Source organism: Ischnura elegans, chromosome 1 (assembly GCF_921293095.1).
Source record: "Ischnura elegans chromosome 1, ioIscEleg1.1, whole genome shotgun sequence".
Taxonomy (NCBI): Eukaryota; Metazoa; Arthropoda; class Insecta; order Odonata; family Coenagrionidae; genus Ischnura; species Ischnura elegans.
In genome coordinates, this window is record NC_060246.1 from 162,969,129 (window position 1) to 162,994,382 (window position 25,254).

Genomic DNA, 25,254 nt, shown 5'->3' on the forward strand with positions numbered 1-25,254 from the left:
GACGGAGATTGAGTGGTCCGAGATGACCAAGTTGTTAGGCAGCTCCCACGAAGAGTGCTCCTAGGAAACATCAACCACACATGATGGCAACAAACAAAAGTTAACGATGGCAAAGCAAATACTTGACCCCAATAATTATATCTTTATTTCATGAAGAATGCATTTACAAATATGCAGCATAATTGATTTCGATATACATATAATATTATATATAAGGTACTCGATAAATACATACGTACAATGAGAATATACAGAGAAGCTGATGCTTCATGTTGAAAGGTTTCCCTGCCCCATACAATAAAACGAACACCTCTCAGTCCATTGATGCACACTCTGAGTCGCTCAACTCCAAAACCTATAAAACACAAACAAAATAGAGCCTATTAATACATATGTAATACTCTTCTGATTTAGCATGGAAAAACTTCACCAGAAGCAGCAAAGAAAGGGCGCAGAGCTACTGGCAAAAGAGTGAGGACTAAGTAAAACTCATAAAACGCATGGCAACACATTTACATATTGCATAGCCACCCTCAAAGGCAGATCCAGGATTTTTTATGGGGGTTCAAAAGGGTCTCATAGACAACAGGTCTTCTCATATTTAAGATTAAAAACAACTTACAACAATTACTGTATGAAGTATTATGTTTATTTTGATATGAAAATTATTAATATGAATTTATATGATTGAGGATCCATAGTACACAAAAGAAAACGAACGTAGTGATAAGCATATAAAAAAATCTTTCTATTTTTTAAGCATTTGCCGCCTTTCATTTTTCCCCATTCAAAGGTTTTCATTTACTACCATTGCGTACATTTCTCAGGTGACCAATTGCATCAGAATCTGATGTGAACTTAAGTCGATCATAATTTAAGTATACCGGTACTAGCCATGGTGATATCTTTGCAAGGCACAAATTATGCAAAAATTCCACTGGGAAAAAATCATTCACCTTGACCGGGATTCGAAAACATCCTCCAATTTCCTGTTGAGTGTTTTAGCCTGTTAAGTTACCAAGGCATCTGCTATGACGCCTCAGTAGCTAAACAGGCTAAAATTCCATAATTATTTTATCATGCATTGCCTTAAAATTAGAGCAGAGCATGTCACCACTTTTTTGAGATTCAAGCAAAAAATAAAATAACTGCCTGACTACCGCTCGATTTAGAGATTAATATACCTTGAAACACCTAGTCTTGAGGTAGTCTTAAGATGGTTCAAGATCCCCATTGTAGTGGACATAATTTTTTTGGGCCTTGCAAAATTGTCTAGCATAGTAAAGTAGTATTAAAAAATTCCATTACATTTGAGAGACAATTTGATGAAGTCATGCCACAAAATATTGAGAAACTTCATAGTACTAGGCCTAGAATCGAGAAGATATCATCAGAGCCTTGGCATCAGCATGGGGCCTACTAACAATAGACAAACAGAATTTCCACGTATGCACGAGCTTCCTCATAGCTTCCTAGCACGTGCACAATAAGGCATGTAAGGCAAAATATGTCACAGGTGGCTACAGGTTATTTTGTGCCTGGTGTCAAGACAATGTGTACCCACTGATTAGGAGGGGATGGGGAGAATAATCCCACCACAGAGGCCCAGGAAATGGTCAGCAACCAGATTTGGCCCATTAGCTGATTCACGATGGCTAACATAACGGAGGTTTGAGAGCGGCTGAATTTCCACAGTGCTGGGCCACGCCTACTGTCTTCTGATTGGCAAAGGGAAAGCAATGAGCAGAAAAACTTTCCCTCTGATCACTTGAATCACACACCTGCTCAAACACAAAGATAAACTGAATGGGGTATAGTATAGATCAGGGGTCTCCAAAATATGGCCCACGGAGGGCTTTCATCCGGCCCGTGCACTCGTTTCAAGTAGCGCATGATTCTCGCTTGTTTAACTCTGTGAGACGCCGCTAGGAGCATTGCAGCGCTGTACTGCACGTCAAAGTTGCCTTAAACTGTCCCTAAACAAGAAATACGCCACCGGATACTTAAGTAGACGTTGCTATTCGAATACTTCAGTCACCGGCAAATTTGCTATCCGGCCCTCGGGGCGATTCGGAACTTGGAATGTGGCCCTCGTGGCCTAGTAAATTGGAGACCCCTGCTTTAGATGATGAAGGGGGGGTAGATGAGGGGGAAAGAGGGGTGTGGACGATGAAGGGGGAAAGGAGAAACCCTAGGAGTAGGTAAATGGAGGGAGAAGAAAGTTATATCTATGGCTTCCAATTTGTGTATGTCTGTGGTTTCTGGACAATTTTGGATCTTGAAGAGTTTATGTTTCCTAAAGTTGAAACTGGGTCATCTGCGAGGTACTGTGAGACAGCTGGGACACTTAGCACAAAGAGAAACACATCCACACCACCAAGACAATATCAATGGTTAAGTTCTAACAACACGTGTCTGAAATTCGGCCGGTTTGACACAGGTATCTTAAACTAAGTGTAATAACATCAAAAAATAAAATTCAAGCAAAAAACAAGTCTTGGTTTCCAAATGAATGCTTCTATTTCAGTTTTATGAACTTTTGGTTTTTAATTTCAGTGTGCAAGTAAACAAAATTAATAATTTTTTTGCTCTCCTGAAAAGTCACTACATATTTTTGAGATACCTGTTATTAGAACTTAGCCATCGATATGCGAATGTGAATGTTGGCAATGGATGCACGTGAGTAATTGTTATTTGAAATTTGGGCAAATATGCAAGTGGAACCTAAGAAGAATAGTAACAGCGTTTTTGCTAACCCCTTATCTTCTATTTCTCTCATTTTCAGTCCAATTTTTAAAAATTATTCCCAGACTTTCTATCAGTGGCAAAGCACTCAGATGTAGGTGTTTTAAGGAAGAATTTAGCTTGGTTTACAGTGAAATAAACTCAAGCAGTAGAGGCAGAAGAAGTAAAGTTGAGTAGCACCAAGTTGGCGCTCCCTCAAGAGCACAGACAGGAGGGCAGCAACAAACCTTTCCCACCTTGCCACATGTAGCACGCAGCAACACTCACAACTACAATTTTAATCTACATATTTGCTGTGCCTCTGTCGAGTTTTTCCCCAGAGTTTCCACGACTTTCAGTTCTTATTCTCACTTCCATGACTTTCCCAAGGTTTCCCAGACCAGAATGAGCCCTTCATATGTATAATCAATGGAGTTCAAACTTTATATGTATGGAATACAGTGACCAAACACCAGGGTTCCAATTACAGAGAGAAAACTCTATTGATTTACAGTAATGAGTGCATCAATTCAAATGAAGCTTCCGAAGCACATCAAACATATGTACGTGCAAAGAGATGATGCCAAATGGGAAAAATGCTCCCAGTGAATTACGATACATATGTATTTGATTAAAGAAATTGTATATTACTACAGATATTTTTGGCTGCAATTAATGTATGAACTAAAAAGAGTGAGCATAGTAAAATTTAACCATAACTTTATGAACGGCCTGGGATTTAACTGTTCCTCAGTCATTACCAAGGCCACATTCTATAATTATTTAGTTTCACAGCCTCTCTTAAATGGAAGCCAATAATGCAAGCTCTGCTCCATACCCACATATGTATCTCATTGTGACCCCCTGCGAATTGTTAGCAATTATAAATAAATGACCTTGATAATGTGAGTAAATCAGCTGGGTTAGATTTTGAAATTCCTATCACTCATTTTGTCTAACATGGTGCCACAAAATTTTGCCCACCACCATGCAGTTCTTCTGCAATAAATGTTGTGACTAAATTTTGACCATCCCAGCTGCAAAGCCACATATGTACAGTAAACTCTTGATTTTACGAAGCAGGATTTTACGAAGTTTTCGATTATACGAAGTGATATTGCGGTCCCGGTGAAAAGCCTATGCTAAATACATGGCGCTATTCGATTATACGAAGTTTCGATTATACGAAATTTTTTGAATTTACGAACCTCGGCTCGGTCCCTAGGAGCAAATGGCATTCGTTTATACGAACTACGGCGAAAAATTTGTCAACAAAACTAGTTACGCCGGCGAAAGTAGCTAAAAAATCAGCGCTTCCAACTGTGGTCCATCAAAAGTGCGAAATTGTAAATGATAATGCAACTTTGGAGAGAAATGGGTCGCCAAAAACCTCACTGTGGGAATTTAGGGGGAGTAGGAGTTAAGTTAAAATATCGCGGCTGACATTATGCCCCTATTTACGTGCCTGTTCGTAAACATAGCATCGACAATAATTCGTAGTTTAACATGTCAGGAAGGTCGCGCGGAGTATTTCGTACACCCCTAATTAACCCTTTGCACTGCTGTGAACGTACTTCGAAGACTACTTGACTACTTTTCGCCGAAGCACTTCGAAGGGTCCCTAATCCGGGACCCTTTCCTCGACGAGCTCACCCTCGCTGGCCCCTGAAACTGGGCTATTTTTTAATGCATTACCTGACGCAACCCTGGGTTTCAAAGGGCAAAGGTGCCATGGGGGGAAAAAGAGTAAAGTGCGTGTTACTGTGGGGCTGTGCGTCAACCAAACGGGCACGGACAAAATAAGCCCGTTGTCATTGGGAAATTTGAAAGGCCACGGTGCTTAAAACATGTAAAATTGGAAGCCCTCCCCGTTTTTTACCATGCAAATAAAAACAGCTGGATGACCCGAGAAATTTTCCAGCAAACGGTTATACGTCTACAGAGAAAAATTGCTGGAGAGAACAGCAAAATTGTTTTAATAATGGATAATGCCACCGTTCATAAATACGTGGAAGATCTAAAATTGGCTTATGTTCGAGTCCTCTTTTTACCCCCGAACTCGACTAGCAAGTCCCAGCCCTTGGACCAAGGCATTATCCAGGATTTTAAAGTCCTATACCGGAAGAAGCTTGAACGGTATTACTTGCGATGGATCGGTATGTATACATTCATCTATTTTGCTCATGTGCGTTTGGATATCGATTTAGATATTTTTATTCATGATTATCATTCTTTCAAATCTATTTGCTACTTTTATAAATGGGAACAGAAATTAATAACATCCCGAAATGGACGTTGATACATGCAATCCGCGCCATAATATCTTTTCGTGTATATATTGGCCTTTGTGAATGAACAACTTAAATATCTTAAGTACTGGGCTCTATTTACCGCCAATTTATATTTCAGGCTTCTCGTAATGAAGACGCACTTCCAAGTCTAACCATGAACTTTCTTCTCACGCGCTTCCCCGTTCTCCCATGCTGGGGTTCTGTCTTTCCAAAGCCGTCCCTTCCCTCCTGCCGCCTTTTGCTGATCTTGCTGACACCCACCTTACGCATCCCAAACCCCTCCTTCCCCAGCATTTCCCATTCACTCCCTCCCTAAGGAGACTGAGCTTGTGTGCGTCGCAAAAAAATAAGGCCCCCAAAAGTAGACTGAGGCAGAGCTGAAGGCCATTTCCCCACCCTTCTTTGTTCTGCCCCCTTCACCAGTCCTTGTGCTGACCACACTTCTTCCCTCAGGCAATCCCCATCCCACTCTTATTCACCCCACCCACTGGGAACATTCCCCGATTGTGGAGAAGGGCATGGTTCATCTTTACCTGAAACGGGGGGAAGTTATTCACCGGAGAGAGGCGGAAGAAGTATCTTCCACTATCGGGAAAATGGTGCCGCGCTTATAATTGTCTCTCTTCTTCTCAGCTGACTTTTCAATTGAAATTAATTTCTTTGCTCTTTCCACACTATATTTATTTACGATTATGGCGCGACTATTTTTTAGTGCTAAAACTAAGAAAATCTTTTCTCTATGTCAATGATCCTTTGCCTAACTTTCAATACGGCGGAGAAAGGAACACGAAAACTAAATGAGGTGAAGGTACAGGTTTTTGCGTGTAATTTTTTGGGAATTCACGCTAGCGAACCAATACTTAACCACGTTGAGAAATGATAAAACGTCTCTTGTAGGAAAACAATCAATGTGGATAATAACGTTTCTATCTATATTTCTCCGATACTGTAAGATGTTTCTCCTGTCGTTTTCCGGTTGGAACCTTGCTCCTGTCGGCATAAAAGGAGAGAAACATACTATATGAACAGGTCACCTCACACCCGGTATGAAGAATACAGTCCTGATGAAGAATTAAGTCTTTTATGGCAACGTCTGCGAAGATGATGGAACACAGTAGTCGGACGGAGAACTCAAACAGAATTTACTTCAAATATTCGCCAGAAGATAATCACATCCTACGTATTTATGATCGTAATTGAATCTCAGTGAAAATAGAGCACATTCTGCTCAAAATACGAAGTAACTCGAAATATGTATTAACTTACGAAGGTTATTTTGGAAACGGGCTAAGACCCTTGTTTTTCTTTTTTTCTCGTCATTGAGCGATAGATGGCGACATAAATGGCGGTTAGGCCGGCTGCCGCTAAAATTCCGTGGGTGTCAGAAACAAATATCTATCTTTTGCATACTTAATAGTAGCTATTGGCTCCTAACCACAAATTTATTACTGTTAATTCTTATAATAAACATTGCAATTCATTATTTGATTACGTTTTCTAAACTGGTCGGGAATTTCTTAAGCGATCGTTGATGTTGAAGTATGAACAAGAAATGGGAATTTTATGGTGGTATAATTATTTAACGATTTTTCACATCATAAATCGATAGCAAAAAGCCTTTTCTATGAATTATACCGAGAATAACCACCGAAAACGTTTAAATAAGACCACTAAAGACAAAAAACGGCGGAAGAAACAAAAGCGAACATTTTTTTCATGACTTATGAAAAAGGTTTGAATTTACGAAACTCGATTTTACGAAGTGCCAATTTTCCGGTCCCACTGACTTCGTAAAATCAAGAGTTTACTGTATTTGTATCTGAGACGGAGAGGAGCCCAGCATGCAGCTTCATACTTGGTGCATATGCTCTTCAGTTTGAACAAAGATGCTGCTGGGGATCGCTACGCAAAGGCAGTGTCGCCTCAACCAATGAGGCTGATATGTGGTGTTGGTCATAATGTTTGCAGCAGTGGTGAATAAATCCATGGGCATGACATTTTGCTTATCATTTCCACCATAATTTACCCCAAACTGAGTCACCTAAGTATTTTGCTCAAAAGTATCTAAATGAATCTGAAGACCACTCCACTATTTCCACAATGGATGGCTCTCACACTCAAGGGGTGGGCCATCAGAGAGTGGCATGAGCAAGCAGACGTTACCTCAAGGCAGGGAACCTCCTGATGGAGTTGCGTGAGTCCAGTGACATCCTCAAGGTAGCCAGGCTGCTCAAACACCTGAACCAAGAAGTCAGTGCCTCGCTGCGCGTACTCATCAAGCACCTACAACAAATAGAGAGGAAATAAGAGTATGTAAGTGCACACAAAATATGTACAAAACAACGTGCACGGTTGCATCTGCATCTTCTGGAAAACAGCTCGTCTCTCACAGCCATTTTGATCATTGAATCGCCAAACCATCTTACTTGATAGAAACAAGTGGCACACGCATACAAATGAAACATTCTGCTACACTCATGTACTAAAGAGCATGTTTTCAAAAATTTCACCATTTCACCATTGAGAGAGTCCATTCTAGGCTGGATGGTTTTGTTGGTGGTATGGGAAGCAGTCCAGATCGAGACATTTCACACTTTGGTGGGGAGTTATGAAGTTGACAGTGCCATTAAAAATGCTGAGAACATAGAGAGGCAAAGTCAAGAGGTTGTGCAAGCCAAAAGACTACTCACGTACGCACCAATAATTGATGCTAAATTAGGGTCCACAGTGATTTTAAAATAAAATATGTATTATGATCATTTATTCTCACAGGAATAATGTAAGTTACTCTTATTTCCTTTTCAAATTTGTGTTTACGTTATTATGGTTCCTTGTTTATAGTGCCATTTGGTTATTTGTTAAGTTAAGGATATGTACATGAAAATTTGGACATTGAATTTCCATATCTAATAATTCCAAAATTAATGGTTGTTGAGGCTTCACTATGGATAATTTCTTCAACAGATTCACTGAGACATTAATACCGGGATATGTATCAGTTGAAAAAAATACTGAATTTACTACTAAGCTGGCTTCAAAAAGGTAAAATGTGTATTGATGCCATGCACAGATAACCATTTTCGGTGGTTAGCTGCTGGCCTACATTCAAAGTTTGTTGACCATTCTCACACATTTAAAAACCAAGGTATGGATTATTTAAATAATCTTTAGATTTCATAAATGTAATAATTAAAGATATATTCATCATTGGTTATCACCAAAATGGGCCAATAAACTCAACGTGACTTCTCCTCTATTGTTTGTTCAAAGTTCTCCAAAATCTGCCCAAACTTCAGTAACATTTGGAGCTTTAGGGCTCTGACGGCAGGGGCTGGTATCAATCAATCTTGAAACAATTTCAAATCTGAGACCCTGATATGAATCCACAACTTTCCTGCACAGGAAAAATTTGAAAAATCATCCACCCTTATTCTTCATCGATGTCTGAGAATGCTGCTGATGCATCAAATCAGCAGAACAATACAACCCAAGGTAATAAAAACCCTTTGCAAACGTAATAGTGGACAGAAGGCAACATGCAATACAAAAAGAAATGATGAAATTTCCTCATAAATACATTCAATGATGATCTTTTATCCAAATTATTCTCCAAAACTTTCCCTCTCCCAGCAAAGATCACAATTGGGAAATGGAAAAACTTATCCCTGACTCTCCATCATTTCTTAGCCCCCTCTATTCTTCCTTTCCTAACCTTCCCCACTTCAAAACCACTGTTTTTTTCAATTTAATTAAAAGCTATAAAAAAATGACTTGAAAGATGAGTCACAGTCAGGTTTTACTTCATATGTTGTTGACTCAGCTCAATGTGAAGGGCAAATGATTCAAAGTCAAAACCATTGGGTAAGTGAGAGTGGGAAACAAAACTAATTAACCAGGAGAATGGCCTTTTCCATCCACACTAGAAATGACATGTGACCACGGCCCGTGGAAGTCTCACCTGAGAGGAGCATGCGACACACTGAGTGAAGCGCTGTGTGGCTGGCTGCAGCAATTGGAACTGGGAGAGGAATCCGCGCACCGAGTGTGGCACTGCACCCAGGGGACCGGCTGCCTCGTCACTGCTCCCCATCGGTGCACTAACGCACCACGCTGATGCACAGCCCCTGCAAAACATACGCAAGAAAACAACACACGCATACCATCAGTGTACTCAGCAAATTGAGTTGCATTGCATTCCCATTGCGCATCCCTAAAAAGCCATTCTCGGCTCAATCTACAAAGCGACATGAATTATGTATTTAAATCACTGAATGCCATAGTGAGGGAACTGCACAAGAGCCATGCATAACAGCTGTTGTGCACAGACAGTGGAAACGAGACTCCAGGGCGGGCTCGCAAGGATACACTCCTGGGGCAGGGACTATAAGCGTGAGATTTTCTCCCCTGCACCCAGAAGGGGAAGGACGGGAAGGAGAAAGGAAGGAGGCGCCGCCGCGATGAGAGCCCGACGATGCCTCCTGGGACAGGAATGGGGAAGGAAGGGACAGGACGAGGAATCCCGCACCGTCACAAAGGCGATCGGTCCTACTATATGCGAAACCAAGCTTACGCAATTAATATTCTACCGATCCTAGTGGATTTTCCTATGAGGAAGAAAAATCCATCGATCGAATCGGTAGATTGTTGTTCATAGACAGTCAGCTTAACAAAAGTAGGCGACAGGAGAAAAAGAGAAAGTGGTTAACCCTTCTACTGCCACCAGGCCGATATATTGGCCCTGGCTGGTTGTATAATGTATCTATGGTTATAAGATGTAAATATATCTTAAGAATTGGGAAAAAAATCTAGACGCATTAAATGAAATTAAGTAGCTAAAAAATTTTAAAATCTGAAATGTTGCTAATTCCGGAAAATAGCCTTGGCAGTCTTCGTACATCCCACCTGAAATGGGCTGGTAGTAAAAGGGCTAAACACACAATTGGACAAGGAGAATTGATGCATAAGGAGTGCTCAAAATATCTGTAATTGATTGCTCAGGTTTGAAGAGCTGGTGCAGAGTGTTTGTGCATCCTTTATATCTCAGGTTGCTAGTTGGTGCAATATGTTTCAAATACAGATGGGTTGGTTCCCGTACACGGCTCTCGGTATTGTCGGTTCTTGGTCTATGGAACTGGTATTGTGAGCCGATCGCATAAAGTCGGTACCATGGAACCGCTGGCAAGGATTTGAAGCACCCAAAAACCGGAAACATCTGCTACGTATTCAAGGGTGGTGCAGCAGTTGGCCACCGTGGTGGCGGCCGAACACCTTTTGAGATTTGCCAAAGGCTGTGGCAGCTGATGCCTACTAACAATAAGTTTCAACTTTCTAATGGGTTGCTTAGACAAAACTCTCAAACTGCAAACACGACATGGTCGAAAAATTTTTCTATTAAGGATGGCAAGAGTTCATCCCTGCTTCCACAATCACTGTGCTTTTGTGTATGGTTGCAAAATTCTTGATTGTAATTGTACAATTTTGGGAAATGTTAGAGCTACCATTTCAAACTTGGGGGGGAAATATATCGTTTCGATTTGTAAGAAGGAAGGGTCAATTTTACTGACACAAAACCCTCACAGTACCTGGGTTGGGTCACTTGAATTGGGTGAGCATGAACCTCTTGAAAAATGGATTGGCTAAGGGCATTTCCTAGATTGATGATATCCCAGGTCATTGCAAAAGTGGCTGAGGATGGACATAGGTAACCATCGAGGGAGCAGCAAAGAAAGAATTAACCAGGCTCTGTGCTCTACCATGCCATTGATGATTTTCATGAGCCTGAGACTGTGAGTCAAGCCCTGTCAGGTAAGCATAGTGAGAGATGGAAATGGACAATGGAGGAAGAAATGACGTCATTTCTCGAGAATGATGCTTGGATCCTTGTGGATAAACCACCAGATATAAATATCATCAAATCTGAATGGGTTTTCAAGGTTTAGAGGGATAATGATGGTAATCTTGCCAGACGTAAGGTTAAATTAGTTGTCAAAGGTTGCTCTCTCAACTGCAAGGTGTTGTTTTTACTGACACACTCTCGCCATTCGTCATGCATGCCACGATAAGATTTCCATTGGCCACAGCAGCTGATGTGAATACTTACAACTTGTGTTGCGTGTGCACAAAGACAGGAATGAGCAACATACCGCATTGGGTGCTGGAGGACCGAGACGGCTAACTCCACGGCCAGAGCACCAGCCAGCAGGGACACGCCTGGCCGTGTCACCGTGCACTGCTGATCCAGCGTGCGATCCCTCGTCGACTGAGGGACAAGAGAAAGAGAATATGCAGTCAAAGGGGATGACCACGAGACAGTGAGGGTTGAAGTCCTTCCCATAGAGACATCTTCAACTGCATTGTAATCTGAATTTAAAAACTCCATTCCATGATGTAGAGTGGAGAGCAATGCCTTTATTCTCTTTAATGATTATTTGCAAATTTTGATTATTTGCAACTTGCAAGGAATGAGCAAAAGCATGTGCGTAAAACATGAATCTGCAGAGTAATCAGCGAACAGAAGCACAATGATCTTCATTTGTTTCCAGTGACATCCAAAACAACTATTTTCCAAAAAGTGAATCCGGATAAAGTAAAATATGTATACGTACTGGTACAAGTAAAATTTGATTGAAAGACTGAATTTGCTTCCAATATATTCAAAGTAGAAGTAAATGATGGCGATCACAAGTGGAGAAAAGCACTTAATGTTGAAATCATTGCTCCTTCAGGTGACATTTTTGTGGATGAGGACAAAATATGCTAACTCTTGCCTTTTATAGACGCATTGCAGTGTGCCGTCCAAAGCACTGCATGGGTGTTATCCTTGGTGCTGCACAATGGTGCAGAAGGGGTATGAAGCATTGGCATCATGACAAACATACGCATGCCATGGAACCATCCCCAGGGCCGTTCACTCGTCGTTTCAGGGATCATCTCAATCATTTACCTAACTCGGAGCTCGAAGTCAGTCTAATGTGTTCTGCATCAGCCCCTGACAGAACTTTCATCAGACTCAACAAGGTGTTCTCGGGTTTTCACCCGTGCTCGAGTGTCCATTTTCTCCATTGGCATTTTGAGGTCCGACACATTCCTCGACATCAGGGAATAATGGTGATGGATGCCATGATCGTGGCCTGTATCCACACTTGTAACGCAGTTGTGGTCTCTTCTCGCATTGGTTGCAGGCAGTGGTGGATCCAGGATAGGGACAGGGAGGGGCTAAGTGAGGGTGACCTCCCAGCAGTAGAGCATTAAAAAATGGTGAGGCTAGTACATAACAACACTTTAAGGTTGTCTCATCACTAATTTTCCAAGGAATTAACTTTTTAAACATTTATCTCTCCTCCCCTGTATATATGTATTTGACAAGAAATGAGTCGGTCCTTGAAACATTGAAGAAAATGGAGACTCTCAAACAGATAGAAACCTGAGAAAAATTAATTCATTCTATTTGCAGGAAAAGCACCAGATCTTTCCTCAGTCACAAATTTCCCAAAGTGGCAGCAGAAACGAGTACTCAAGGTGGGATTGACAGGGGATTAATACTCCTGAGGGCTGGGACTTGAGACTGAGACTTTAATGCCCGCACACCTCAGGAGGGGAAGGACAGAGGAAGGAATAAACGACAGGAGGCACCACTGCGATGAGACTCCGACGATGCCACCAGGGAAGGAAAAGGGATGGAAGGAGTAGGATAGGAAACCCCAAGCCACCATCAGGGCGTCGTGGGCTGCTACTAGCAAAACCATGCTTTACAGTTCCTACAGAAATATAAGAATATTCTATAATTAAGAATACTCCTCAGATTTTTCTTAAGATTTTCCAAAATGGCAGGCCACACTGAGTGTGACCTCTTTCACATGTGTGCAGCAACTTGAAAGATAGCAAAAACACCATTCCATGCATCCACTTGGACTGCTATTGATATCTAAGAGGCTCAATACATGAGTGCAATTGTCTGTGACTATCTGTGACTAGCAGAAGAATCACACGCACGCCTCCACTCAATACACACCATGAAATGTTTCCAAACTTTCTTCCATTCAACACCGTACCAATCAACACTTTAAATATATCCCTCAAATTATTTCTCAGCATTCATTGCCTCATGAATGAGTGAAAACATCTCCAGTCAAAAGGAAACCATCCACTGGGTATGTATTTGACTTGAACAAAAAAAACATGGAAAAGATATAATATGTATGATGATGGTTGAAAATGTTGAGCTTACATTCCCTGGAGCCACAATGTCATTGCAGAAATAGCAGCCCAGCTGTTCTCCGCCAATGAGCTTGGCAGTGAAATCCATGGGTGGTGCCGCAGCGGAAGGGGCCGAGTGCGCAGGCCTCATGCCGTGGCGCATGACAAGGAACGTATCGAACCCCAAGGCAGCATTGATGGCCAGCTGAGGAGAGAAGACAGTCATCACGCACATGCCACTCAATGGAACACGCATTGGGGTGAAACACAACAACAGGTATAAAATAGTTTCAGGCTTGATTTTGTGGAATATTGCTACATCCATGATAAAAACACAAATGGTAATTTCCACACTATTCAATTTAGCACTTGACGACCGGCCATGGTTTCGACACATTCATTTTCAAGGTTTGAACCTATATAGGAAAATGAGAAGAAGTTCCAAGGCCTGGTTACACAGAACATTAGAATGTACACGATAATGTGAGAATATCTGAATCTCAGAACGAATGTGAAAATGCACTGCTACTAACGCCAAAATGTACCAATGTATGAATTTCTGAACAGAAAAAAAACTGTTCTAATGTCGTTCAGACAATCGTACAAGTTGAACTCATGACAGTGTCACCTGGTGGCAGACTCCGCTAACGACACATTCAGTTCATCTGGCTTGTGCATATTTACCACTACTTTGTTTACGTGCGGCTCTGATTGTCATTCTGATTTTGACCTCTTGCTTGTCTTGGATTTTTCACTGCAAAGGGTAGCGAAAGGAAGGAACAGAAGAAATGGGGATGGGCAAAACGAAGGATCTGAAAGGAAGGCCCTGAATATGACAACTCCGAGAATAGTCCAAGCGGTGCGAGGATCAAAATGAGAGAGTATGGTCCAATGTTCGCTGTTTTAATACAGTTACGTTCGGGTAGTGCAATGAGGTGCACGGATCAAATGAAGAGATTTAAGGGCCAAACGAAGCAAAAGTCAAACCAGTAGAGAAAAATCCGAGACAAGCAAGAGGTCAAAATAAAAAAATAAGCAATTCAAGCACACGTAATTAAGGAAACCACCAGCACAAGCAAGATGACAATTGAATGTGTTGTTTCGAATTCCCTCCACTGGGAGGAAATGATGAGGTGATTAAGCAGCTTTTGTCTGCTTACTAAATTTCGACTGATTTCCTGTGTTTAAATTGGTTAATATAACGCGCCCAAGGTTGAAATAATGAGGAAAAACAAACTAAAGTGCCAAATGTGCATTAAAAATGTTAGAAAACTTGTCCGAATAAATGTACCATATAAATAAAAAATAATGTAACCACCTATTCCTGGATCTTGTCCATGAAAATGTACAAGAATCTGTAAAGGAAACCATTCAGAAAAATGTAGAGAATCTTGTGAATTCTAATGTACCGCGTAACCATGCCTTTAAAGAGGGAGGGAGTGATTGAGCAGAGACAAGAGAAAGACAAACTAGGGAAATATATGCATTGTTTGTACATACATAAGTATCTCTAATTTAAGATCACCAACGAATGGCAATACACAGTATGAAATAAAAAATAACTATCAATAACTTCAATCAGGATGAAATTAACATCTAATCAATACTCATATCATCGTCACCAAAAATTAAGAACGCTAATCTTTAACTGGAGCTATATATCTTTTCCTATGAAAGTTTTTAGCAAAACAATAGAAATAAAAAAGATTTAGCTATGAGAAAAATGTATAAAAATCTATAAACACACTCATTAGTTCTGTGTAAAATCTGAGACACAAAGGGACAGATACTTAATGAAAAATGATGGTCTCAATAAGTACGTACTTATATCAAAAGTAATGGGTTAGTGGATGAGGAGACAGCTGTCAGCCAAGAAGGGAAAGCAGAGGAGAGGGACAGTGCAGCTGTGGGACAACTCAACTCACTCATGAGCGTGGGATTTCAACGCTTTTAAACGGGGACTGACACAAGAAGGCCATTAGGGGGACAGCTCACCTTCCCGTGAAATGAGGAGAGCATTGTGGGAAGCCATCGGCTCTCCCTAGTGTCCGTCAGCAGGAATACGACGTCAGAGGCACATATCAGTTCCTCAAGTTGCTGCGCTGCCTGCACCACCTCGTCGCGCTGCGATGCGCCATGGCCTGGCATCGGGATACTCAGCTTCACTCCCTTGGCCACCTGCAAGCACAACACAGGTGCACTTCAAATTACGGAGCGCATGAATTACACTCAAAATGTTATTTCACCACCAAGACCAATGTCAATGCAGCAGCAACGAGAACACGAAGTGGTGACGTGGAGTATTGTAGTAAGTGCAAATCAAGAGGTTAAACATAAGACCTGAACGGAACCCAAACCTAATGCCTTCAGGTATTGCATCCGATTCTCTTCCAGTTACGTTTTCAGGAAAATCAGATTTGCCATGCTTTTGGTGAAGGCTAACGCAACAGATTATCCTCTTTAGCTTAGGCCCACAGGAATGACAAATAAGTGGCACTGTGACATTATCACCTCAGATCGATGGCCCAAGGCCGTTAATACAGAGGTGTACTCAGGGGTAGGGAACCGTAAATGGGAATATTGGTGTGGTACCAGTGCGAGAAAGGTGAGGTATGAGTCCATCCACTTGCATTTGGACAAAGAGGAGGGTTATGACGAAAAAGAGGAAAAGGGAGTGATTCCCACAGAATGTGTACTTGGTGTCATCAATAAACCTACTCGTTGGAAGTGCCATATTTTCATCAGTTTCACGATCCAGTCTATAGGAGGGAAGGAATATGATGGATAGTGCTGTGAAGTGATGGGAGGGACAGGGAAAACAGGTAAAGGCCCAAACCACAATGAAAAGAAAAACTACCGATCCGACACACTCAAGGACCACAAAATTGAGAAATAGAGAACATGCCCAGCCATGTAGCTGCCTTTGGCCAACCTCAAATCACTCCACATTTACGCAACTGATTCTCTTGCTGGCGGGCCTGTCTCGTGTGAACCCAGGAGCCTGCAATGGAGGCGACCTCCTCGGCCACCCTAACATATTGCTGGCCTCGGTGGTGCTGGGTGCCAACCTAGAGGTAGTGGGTTCGATTCTCACCTGGGTGGATTTACCACCATCCAGGGCATGGATCTATGTGATTGTTAAAACAAGTAAATTGTAAGAAAGGACTCAATAGTCCTAAATTCGCTTGAAATAAAGACGATATTATTATTTATTATTAATCAAGACAAAATGTATTGGGTGGACACAGCCGATCTCCTCCATCAGGGCTATGCAGAAAACCACCTTTGCAAGGAAACTACATTCCTCGACAAACCCACACTGTAAACACATCTTCCCTTGTGAATGCCTTCATAATGACTGCCTACTTCTCGGGCACTCACGTATTCAAAGATCTATTCTCCACTCTTTCCAATCACAAGCCCACTTCTCAACCCTTCCCCAAATATCCTCCCATTACCCAGGAGACCTCAGTCCCAATTTGAGCGGCATTCTCATGGCCACTCCCTCACCCTGCAAACGACCTCCTTGCCCTCATTTATCGTGCTTTCAGCCACTCACCACTCCAGGGAACACCTTGCGCAGAGCATCTGCAGCTGCCTCTGCCTTTGGCCGGCCACCGTCCTTGCAGTCCTCAAAAGTGAACAGCATCTGGCGCACTGGGTTCGAGTACGACACATGCCCATTGTCTACTAGGGTCATCTCACGTACGCCCCAGCCCTGCAACAGACAATAAACAAATGCTGCACCAACGTCACTCCGCACAGGGAAGTGCTCCTCATCCCCCACAACGCAAGGTAAACACGCTCAATATTCCACCACTTTCAATCTTTCAACAAAGAACTCTCTCTCCCAGCACATTCAAACCCTGCTTGAATATTTTTTGCACGCACCCAAGACCAACAGATGGCTTTCTCCTCCGTACTAACTTAAACATTTAAGAAAATGTCTTGTGCAAGGTGTCTGTTAACTGCAGAAAAATGAGTACATACTAATGGGGTAGATTGGTTGCACTTTCTGACCATACCACTTCAGCTTTAGCTCTCTTTTCTGTTTATCAATTTAATACGAACAATGCTCAATTCTGAACAGGAACAGATGATTCAGTTTTTACTTTGTTAAAGAAAATATTTCCAACATTCTGTAAAAAAAAAGCTTTAGATCACGTTTTTTTCATGATTAAAGCACAAATGGTAATATTAACACTATTTTATTTATCATTTAACCGACCCTTTTGGTTTCGACCCTTGGTGTCATTTTCATTCACCTTGAAAATGACACCAATTGTTGAAACTATGGTCGGTTAAGTGATTAATGAAATAGTGTGGATATTACCATTTGTGCTTTAATCATGGATATAGCATTATTCCACAAAATTAAGCCTGAAACTATTCTATATGTTTTTTTTGTTTACTTTTCTATGAGAACTCAAAATTCCCACCTTCATTGTGTAAGTGTAGGGTACCTAAAATTATAAACATACATAAATACATATGTACCCAAAATAATTGCAAGCATATCACCAAAACAATTAATTACATGTATTTTCCAGCAGATTCAAAAGGATTTTTTCAATATGAAAAATTCTGAGCATACTAAATTAAAAAATTGGTTTTCAATACACAGAGCATTAACTTCATTGTATACAAATTAGTACATTAGTTTTTTTTTCATTGGTCTCGCCTAACATATTTATCAAGAACATCCACAGCATCAGTGTGTGTAATCTGATTTTTATTGTAGAAAATGTTTACAAATATGTATCAATATTTTTCATCAACTATTGCAATGGGCCCTCAGAATCGCAAAGGGACACAGGCACAGCTGTAATGGTGTCGTGGTGCAAGGGGACACTCACCAGGAGCAAACGTGCCACACAGCAGCCAAGCGTGCCCGCACCCAACAGCAGAACACGCGCCCCCTTCACCACGTCCAAGTCCAGCTCAGGGAGAAGCCTCCACTTCATCAGCTTCAAGTTCAGGTCCACCGACGTCTCTGCCAGCCTGCGTCAATGCAGAACAAAGAACACAAAGTTACAAGTCTATAGAGTAAAGCAGAAAGGAGAGCAGACCAAATCAAGGAGACTGTGCCACAGACGAGGTGTAGCACAGTGGGATGGAAGTGATGTTAGAAATAAAGTCCAGTGGATTTGCATTGATACACGAAAACTCACAGCTATGGAAAAGAAGAACAATAACAGTAAAGTCCGCTCTTGGAGTCATTAACACAGAATAATAGAGGTAAATTGGAGTACAATCACAAGTAAACAATTAGAGATGCCATCTTGTTTATGTCAGTTGCATAAGATTTAACATAGAAGCTGGTATCCTTAGCTGACTTGAAAATTGATTGAAAAGATTGAAAGTTTAAACTCGTGAGATTTCTTACTGACTTGAACTGTATGGAGCTCGTACCCATTGACAGATCTTCCAGCAGACAAGCAATCACTCATACCAAAATATGTATAGTAATTTATTACTTCACCAGAATTTAATGATTTTGTACCTTCAGCTGGCCAGCAGACTTTGAGCTAAAGCAGATTAAATGCTTGACGGATTCATGCATAAGACACGGATGATATTCTTCCGTCTTCACCAATACCCTTGTAGCGTTAAAAATTATTTTATGCCCAGGGCTGGAGGCATTATGTTCAGCGACCGCTGATGCATCCCACTGATGCAGTTTCAACGCTCTTTCATGCTCTTTAAGCCTTAGGGAGATAGAACGCTTGCTCTGTCCCACATAGCTTCTGCCATAGAAGCAGGGAACCCCATACACTCCCATGGATTGAAGGGGAGAATATCATCTGCGACTTATACGTGAATCCATCGAGATAGCGAAAAGGCCTAATAACTTTAATAGGGAGGATGGATATAACCTCAGCCGTATATGGAGAGGGCTCCTGGCCCAATGTAATGACCAATCGCCTTCCGTGAAAATTCAAAATCGGGTCAACAATGGGTTAACGAAACCTGTATAAGCTCGGGACGAGAACGGTTTCCCTCCCATTCTCTTGGAACACTCCCAGTAGGAGGAGTGAAACGTCGAGAAAGAAAATGTTACCTGTGCAGCAATTCCCGAAAACAAACACCATCATTGTTTTCCTGGATATAAGACAATTACTTATACCACTTATTTCATTGAAACCCGGGCCGCGCTCTGTAAAAAATAAGTGGTATGAGTAACTGTGTAATATCCAGGAAAACATAAAATGGTCTCTTTTTCTCTAAAAAAACTATAATTTTGCAGCGTGCAAGGCATAGGCTTACCCACATGCGTATGCTGCAAATTTCATGCTTGAATATTGATAGATGTGTAGTTCGGACTGTGCATTGAATAGCGACTAGTCAGACATTGAGCTCTAATGTGCATGTAGTGAGGGGCACTGAAGACTTATAAGAGAGGGACATGGGTACCTCAAAGGATCCATTGTGGCTCCCAGGTCGGCCATCCTTGGTCCAAATTTGCCCCTCGCATTCCTCTCCCAGCCAACCCACTCGTCCTGACGCTCACTGAGCGAAGGGACTCGCAGCGTGAAGAGCACGCTCTCCGACACACTCCAGCTGGACTGGATGAACTTGCGGCGCAAGCCAATCACCTCCAAGGTGCTCCCCACCAAGTGCTGCCTGCAAAACAAACACACATAACTCTGGCTCCCAGCCTCTCATTCCACAAATCTAAACATATTAGCCACCATGTACACGAGATGACAAAACAGAGGACTGAAGAAGAAATTCAGGCAAAAAGCTTGTGAGCAGCAACAACACTGGACGCCTAGTTTTTTGGGAGAACAAAAATATTTGTTAGCAATTCATTCGCAATCCCTAACACACACAGAGAAGTCACTGTCAAGGCACATTCTCCTCATGTAAAATACATTCTATCCTTTGAAAAATGTGAAATAACGATGGGACTTTCCTGGCACTTACCCAGATTCACCAAGATCATAAGAAAATAATTGAACCTATATAATTAACGTGTGTCTTCCGAGACATTAGCTGCAATCACTTAAAAAAAAATAAACACCAAGAAAATAGTTTTTGAAGTTGTCTCATGAACTCTGATTAGACTCTTGTGGACTCTGATTAGAAAAAAAAACCTTCTTCATTCCTACATTGCGATACATATGCACAATTTTATCTTTACAACCATGATGACGGTATATACAGTAACTAGAAAACTGCATGCAGTACTGTTTTCAAAAAGTCAACATCAAATAATACATAGCAATAAGTGCATATTGTTTGCTAAGTTAACTGTTTAAATATTTACTACAAAAAAATTAAAATATTGCAAAATGAAAGTTTTCTTTCAAACCAATTTTATTGCCTAAGCAGTCTTCACGCATTTGCACTATTATCATAGAAGAACGCAGAATAGTGAATCCAGTCAATAGGCAATAAAATTATTAAAAACAAAAGGCAACTGCAATTAATATAATACTAGATAACTTCACTATGAAGTATGAGCATCGTACTTATTTTCTAGGTGTTTGGATTGACTGTCATTTATCATGGGAAGAGGAAGTAGCAAAATTAACACGAAAATTGAGCTCACTCTGCTATGCAATGCGCATTATAGTAAAATGCACAAATCTCGATGCACATCAGGTAGTTTACTATGGGCACATTCATGCAAGAATAACATAGGGAATTATTTTATAGGGATCCTTCCACAACTTAAAAAAAATTTCGGATGCAGAAAAGACCTTTTAAAATAATAGAACACCTTACTTTAAGAACATCCACTAAACAATTACCGTATATGTCTGAATATATGTAGTCCCCCCTTTTTTCCAAAAATGCCCATGGTAAAAGTAAAGGGGGGACTATATTCAAACGCATTTTTTTTAACTTTTCCCGAAACTGAAGCCTCAAAATTAGGGGGGGGGGGACTATATTCAGAGGGGGACTACATTCGGAGAAATATGGTATATGCAGAACTCAACATCTTACCAGTACCATGGATTTGCGTATTAAAAGAAGTGTCCTTTATATATAACAACTGTATGTCTTTTGAAAAAAAAAACTCAAATTTTCATAATGCCCTAAGGGGCCACATACTTTGTTTACCTTACTTAAAGCGGCCCCGCACATCAGGGATTCTACCTTTATAACCAAAGTTCTGCCATCTGCAATAAAATGCTTAGAATACTGGAAATTCAAATTATCTATAAAAAAATATCCTGAGACAAAATTTTTTCTATTATGTCAACAAATATATGAAGTTTCACTTAGTTTGCTGTTCTCAACGTAGACTTAGACGTGTACCTTTCCTGGTCCATATTTATGTTTCCTATACTATGTAGCTGACTTGATCAAGTTGTATTTTTTTGCAATGTAACTGATGAACAAGTTTATGTAATTGTACTTTTTGGCGTCTCCATGCAACTGTATTTGCCCACGGACAATAAGCTTTATTATTATTATTGTGGAAAGTACAGTCTATTTTTTCTTGAGCTATGGGCTTCCACTAATTTATGGCCGAAGCTGTCTACATAAACAAAGTTCCCTTCCTCCAAATCCCCACAGGCCATTCCAGATGTTCCAAAGTTGCAACATCTGGAACATCTGGCGTAGTTCTACAAAGGCGAGTGTCCTATGCGAGAGGCTCCAAGGTAATGAGCCCCGGATTCCTAAATCTATGCTTTCACCAGGATCAGTCAGAGTGTATGGCAATAAAATATCTGGCAGAAAGATGTACCTGATAATAAATGGTAGGGTGAAGCCAAAGAATTATTCTCACAAGTTTACTTCAGACCCTTGTTAAAATTTCCTGGGGGATTTGATACCCTTCACTCAACTCTCCTTGAAAAGGCCCCGCCTGAAGTACGGCATACCTGAATCATTTGTCCAAACCCATGAGGGGCCACCAAATAGCTACATAGCCAACTCACCATCGGAGCAACGACAAGCAACTCCAGATTGGCATTCTATGAACACGAACCACCCAGTACTGTGAGGAACACTTTATAAGCAATGAGTAAACAGGCCTCACGGTATATACATGCAGTGAGACAAAAATCTTCAAAACAAAACAATAATATTCTGCATACTACTGTTCTTCTCAGTGTTGTCTTAGTCTGGCACTAGTTAAGACAAGACATAATAATCAAATAACACTAATCAATTTTAGTGCCTTAAAATGCCTATAGTATATAATAGTAACCAAAACAATTTTTTTCGATTTGTTTATTCTATATTTTCTGAACAAATTGGTGGTTGCCCACATAGCAGAAATACGTCTCAGATACGTCTCTGAGACATTTCAAATGTCACATGCTACGTCCCGGAGACATTCCAAGAGCTTCAGAGATATCTCTGAGACTTCTCTGAAATGTCACTATGTCCAAAAAATAGTCTCTGAGATGTCTCATGAGACTTTGTACTATGGTATGCTTTAACTTTAGGCAAAAAAATAATTAAATGCAAATTTTACAGTTACAGCCTTCTTTTCTCGATCATTTTTTAGCGACAAATTTTTGATGGATGACCTTTTTGGAAACCCATATTATATGTCGTGATTTTAATAATCACAACTCCAGCATTGCACTGAAAAATATACATAGAAGGCATTGATGGCGTTTCAATAAGTTTTTTTTTTAATTCCTGAACATCTCAGGATTACATCTCATGATTACATCTCCGAGACATATGCGATATTCGAGACCATAGTGAGACGTCTCTGAGAGGTTTGTTGCAATGTGGGTGGGTGAATTGGTCATGTGAATCGTAATATTCTGTAAGTGTGTCCCAGCACTGATAATTTTGTCATGACACCACTGGTTATACTGTCTGAAACTGTTCCCAAGCCAAGGCTAATCAGGAAACCTACTGGACCTATGATTTTGACCATCACTGCATTAAAAGAACATATATGTAGGTGCCTGGAGTAGCAACATTGCTATTTAGTTACTCCAAATTGTTAAAGCAATAGTAAATAAGTAAGCAGTGATGGAGAGTAAATCTAAAATAAACAGTGATTAGTTGAATCACAAAAATAGCACAATAAGGGCAGGCCAACTATAACAGATATTTCACATTTTTATGCATATTTGTGAACATACGAGTTGTTGTGGGTGACTCCAAGCTACAGCAAGCATTGGATTCCTAAATCTATGCTTAAACCGGGACCAGTCTGAGTGTATGGCCGTTAAATATTTGGAATATCGATGTAGCTGATTACAAATTGTAACAAAATAATACATTACCACTTAAACGGTATTAATGCCAGTAATGTCCTCAGAGGCCAGCCAGGATTTTGCTGGAGGTTACTTGGATCAGCAAAGCATAAGAATGTCCTTTGTGTCGAGTCAGCAAATGCAGAACAATAGGACTCCAATGGAAGAAGTGAAATGTTGCCTCCTCCATCCAAAGTAACACATAAAAATCCCCGAAGAGCAGAGTCAGTAATCCCAGAGTATTGTTTGCTAAGGCTTTCAACCTGCAGGCAACCATAAACAGGTATAAGTTACATCGAGATTAAATAATTACTGACAACCCACAAAATAGGTGTCAGACGGCAAATGAACCAACTACTAGCCTGTTGTGGTGAAAGAACCTGATCTATTTTCATGGCTGGTTGTATCTCTTGGACATCAGGGAACTTTGGTGAAACAAATGCAAACCAGTAATAAAACTGATGTTTTTTCAAATCCTAGAACAGAGGAGGTTCAGTTATCACGGAAAATGATACAACACGAGATAATTCAATGGGTGTAATTACACTCACCGCATGTGTCAACAAGATAAATTTTGACAATAACCAAGGATTTTTTAAAGCATCGCCATTCAAAATCATTTCCTTGAGCTCTTCGCCATATTTCTTCACGAGAGCCATTTTATCAGTTTCCTTGAAGGATTCCAGTGTATTGGTGTTAATCAAGACACCATTTGAAGGTAATGAAGTAGGCTCGACAGTGAATTCACTACAACAACACGAAAGATTATTTATGAGATTTTTATAAAACAAGCATTACTTACAGGCCTTCACAAGAGCGATTGACTGGGCAACTGAAAATACCTGTTAAACGAACTGTAGTCAACAAATAAAGACATGTTGAACCCAGGAGGATCGGATGCAGAATAATAACCCCATATTTTTCGAGGCAGTTCACACAACCGATCGACATCCAGCTTAAGCTGCGACAGATTATGCCAAAACCCTGGGGCAACAACAGACGAAAATGGGGCATAACGCAAAATATTCTCACTGTCTTTGGGTTCCATATTTCTTATTGACAACGCTTAGCAGGAGCCTACGAATTGTAACCTTAATTGACTTCCCAAAAGACAACTCATTAATGATTTGAGGCTATTTTGCAATGATTTAAAAAAGAGGAAACAGGTGGAATTGTTAGACAACAAATTGAGGTTAGTCGCAGAACGACGCACAATTAACCGTTTGAATATATACAGGACTCCACTATTCAAAATAAACACAATTTATATTCTATGTGGAAAAATCTCCGACGAAAATCTAATACTGTAGCGTCTACTACCACATTTAAAGTCATTTACTCAGCGATGGTAAGGATGGGTTTCGTACGCATCCCGCGGAATGTTTTTCGCTGTTTTGTTGTCGCGGCAGCCCACGGAAAAGTAAACGAGTTGTTGAGCAGTCGAGAGAGAAGTAGCGCAGTTGATGGATGTAATTCGCCACTATTGCTACCGGTCACCACACTAAGGCAGGACCAGTCACTATCATGCCAAAGAAGTCAAATCGAAATATAAGTGGGTCAACTCTTCACATAATGTGAAACAAAGGTTGTTGGAAAACAAATAAAAAGATGCAGAAAACAGTGAAGAATATTATGGATATGAAAACCCACCGAAACGGCAACTAACAATAAGTTTCGAGAACGAAGGTGCTTCGTTAATTGGTGACTTAATATTAAAGCATGTTGAAGTCATGAATACTTCAAGAAAGTGTTTTATGTACAATTCAGATGTACGTATATGTGATTTAATTCAGTAAATTCACAAATTAGCCATCCCTCCATTCCCTAATATTAGAATAGATCGAAGTGCCCACCACAAGAAGTTG

General features: G+C 40.7%; 1 protein-coding gene across 1 annotated transcript; it reads right to left on the minus strand.

The window, feature by feature from the left end:
* Positions 1–127: 127 nt before the first annotated feature.
* LOC124172868 (ubiquitin-like modifier-activating enzyme ATG7) lies at positions 128–24,799 on the minus strand. Its single transcript, XM_046552372.1, has 13 exons — positions 24,232–24,799; positions 23,941–24,136; positions 23,752–23,865; positions 23,420–23,652; positions 19,626–19,835; positions 18,068–18,212; positions 16,771–16,929; positions 15,207–15,389; positions 13,243–13,416; positions 11,159–11,274; positions 8,974–9,139; positions 7,179–7,298; positions 128–355 (listed from the first exon to the last, which is right to left on the minus strand). Exons 1-13 carry the CDS (start codon positions 24,435–24,437, stop codon positions 314–316), a joined length of 2,064 nt encoding a protein of 687 aa, XP_046408328.1. The 5' UTR covers positions 24,438–24,799; the 3' UTR covers positions 128–313.
* Positions 24,800–25,254: the final 455 nt, after the last annotated feature.

Excerpts from the sequence above, each read along its gene's own strand:
- LOC124172868 (XM_046552372.1), bottom strand. The coding sequence starts at position 24,437 with ATGGAACCCAAAGACAGTGAGAATATTTTGCGTTATGCCCCATTTTCG. Across the intron at positions 18,213-19,625 it reads GCCACAATGGATCCTTTGAG|GCTGGCAGAGACGTCGGTGG; the intron begins GTACCCATGTCC and ends GCATTGACGCAG. Across the intron at positions 15,390-16,770 it reads GCAAGGTGTTCCCTGGAGTG|GTGGCCAAGGGAGTGAAGCT; the intron begins GTGAGTGGCTGA and ends TTGTGCTTGCAG.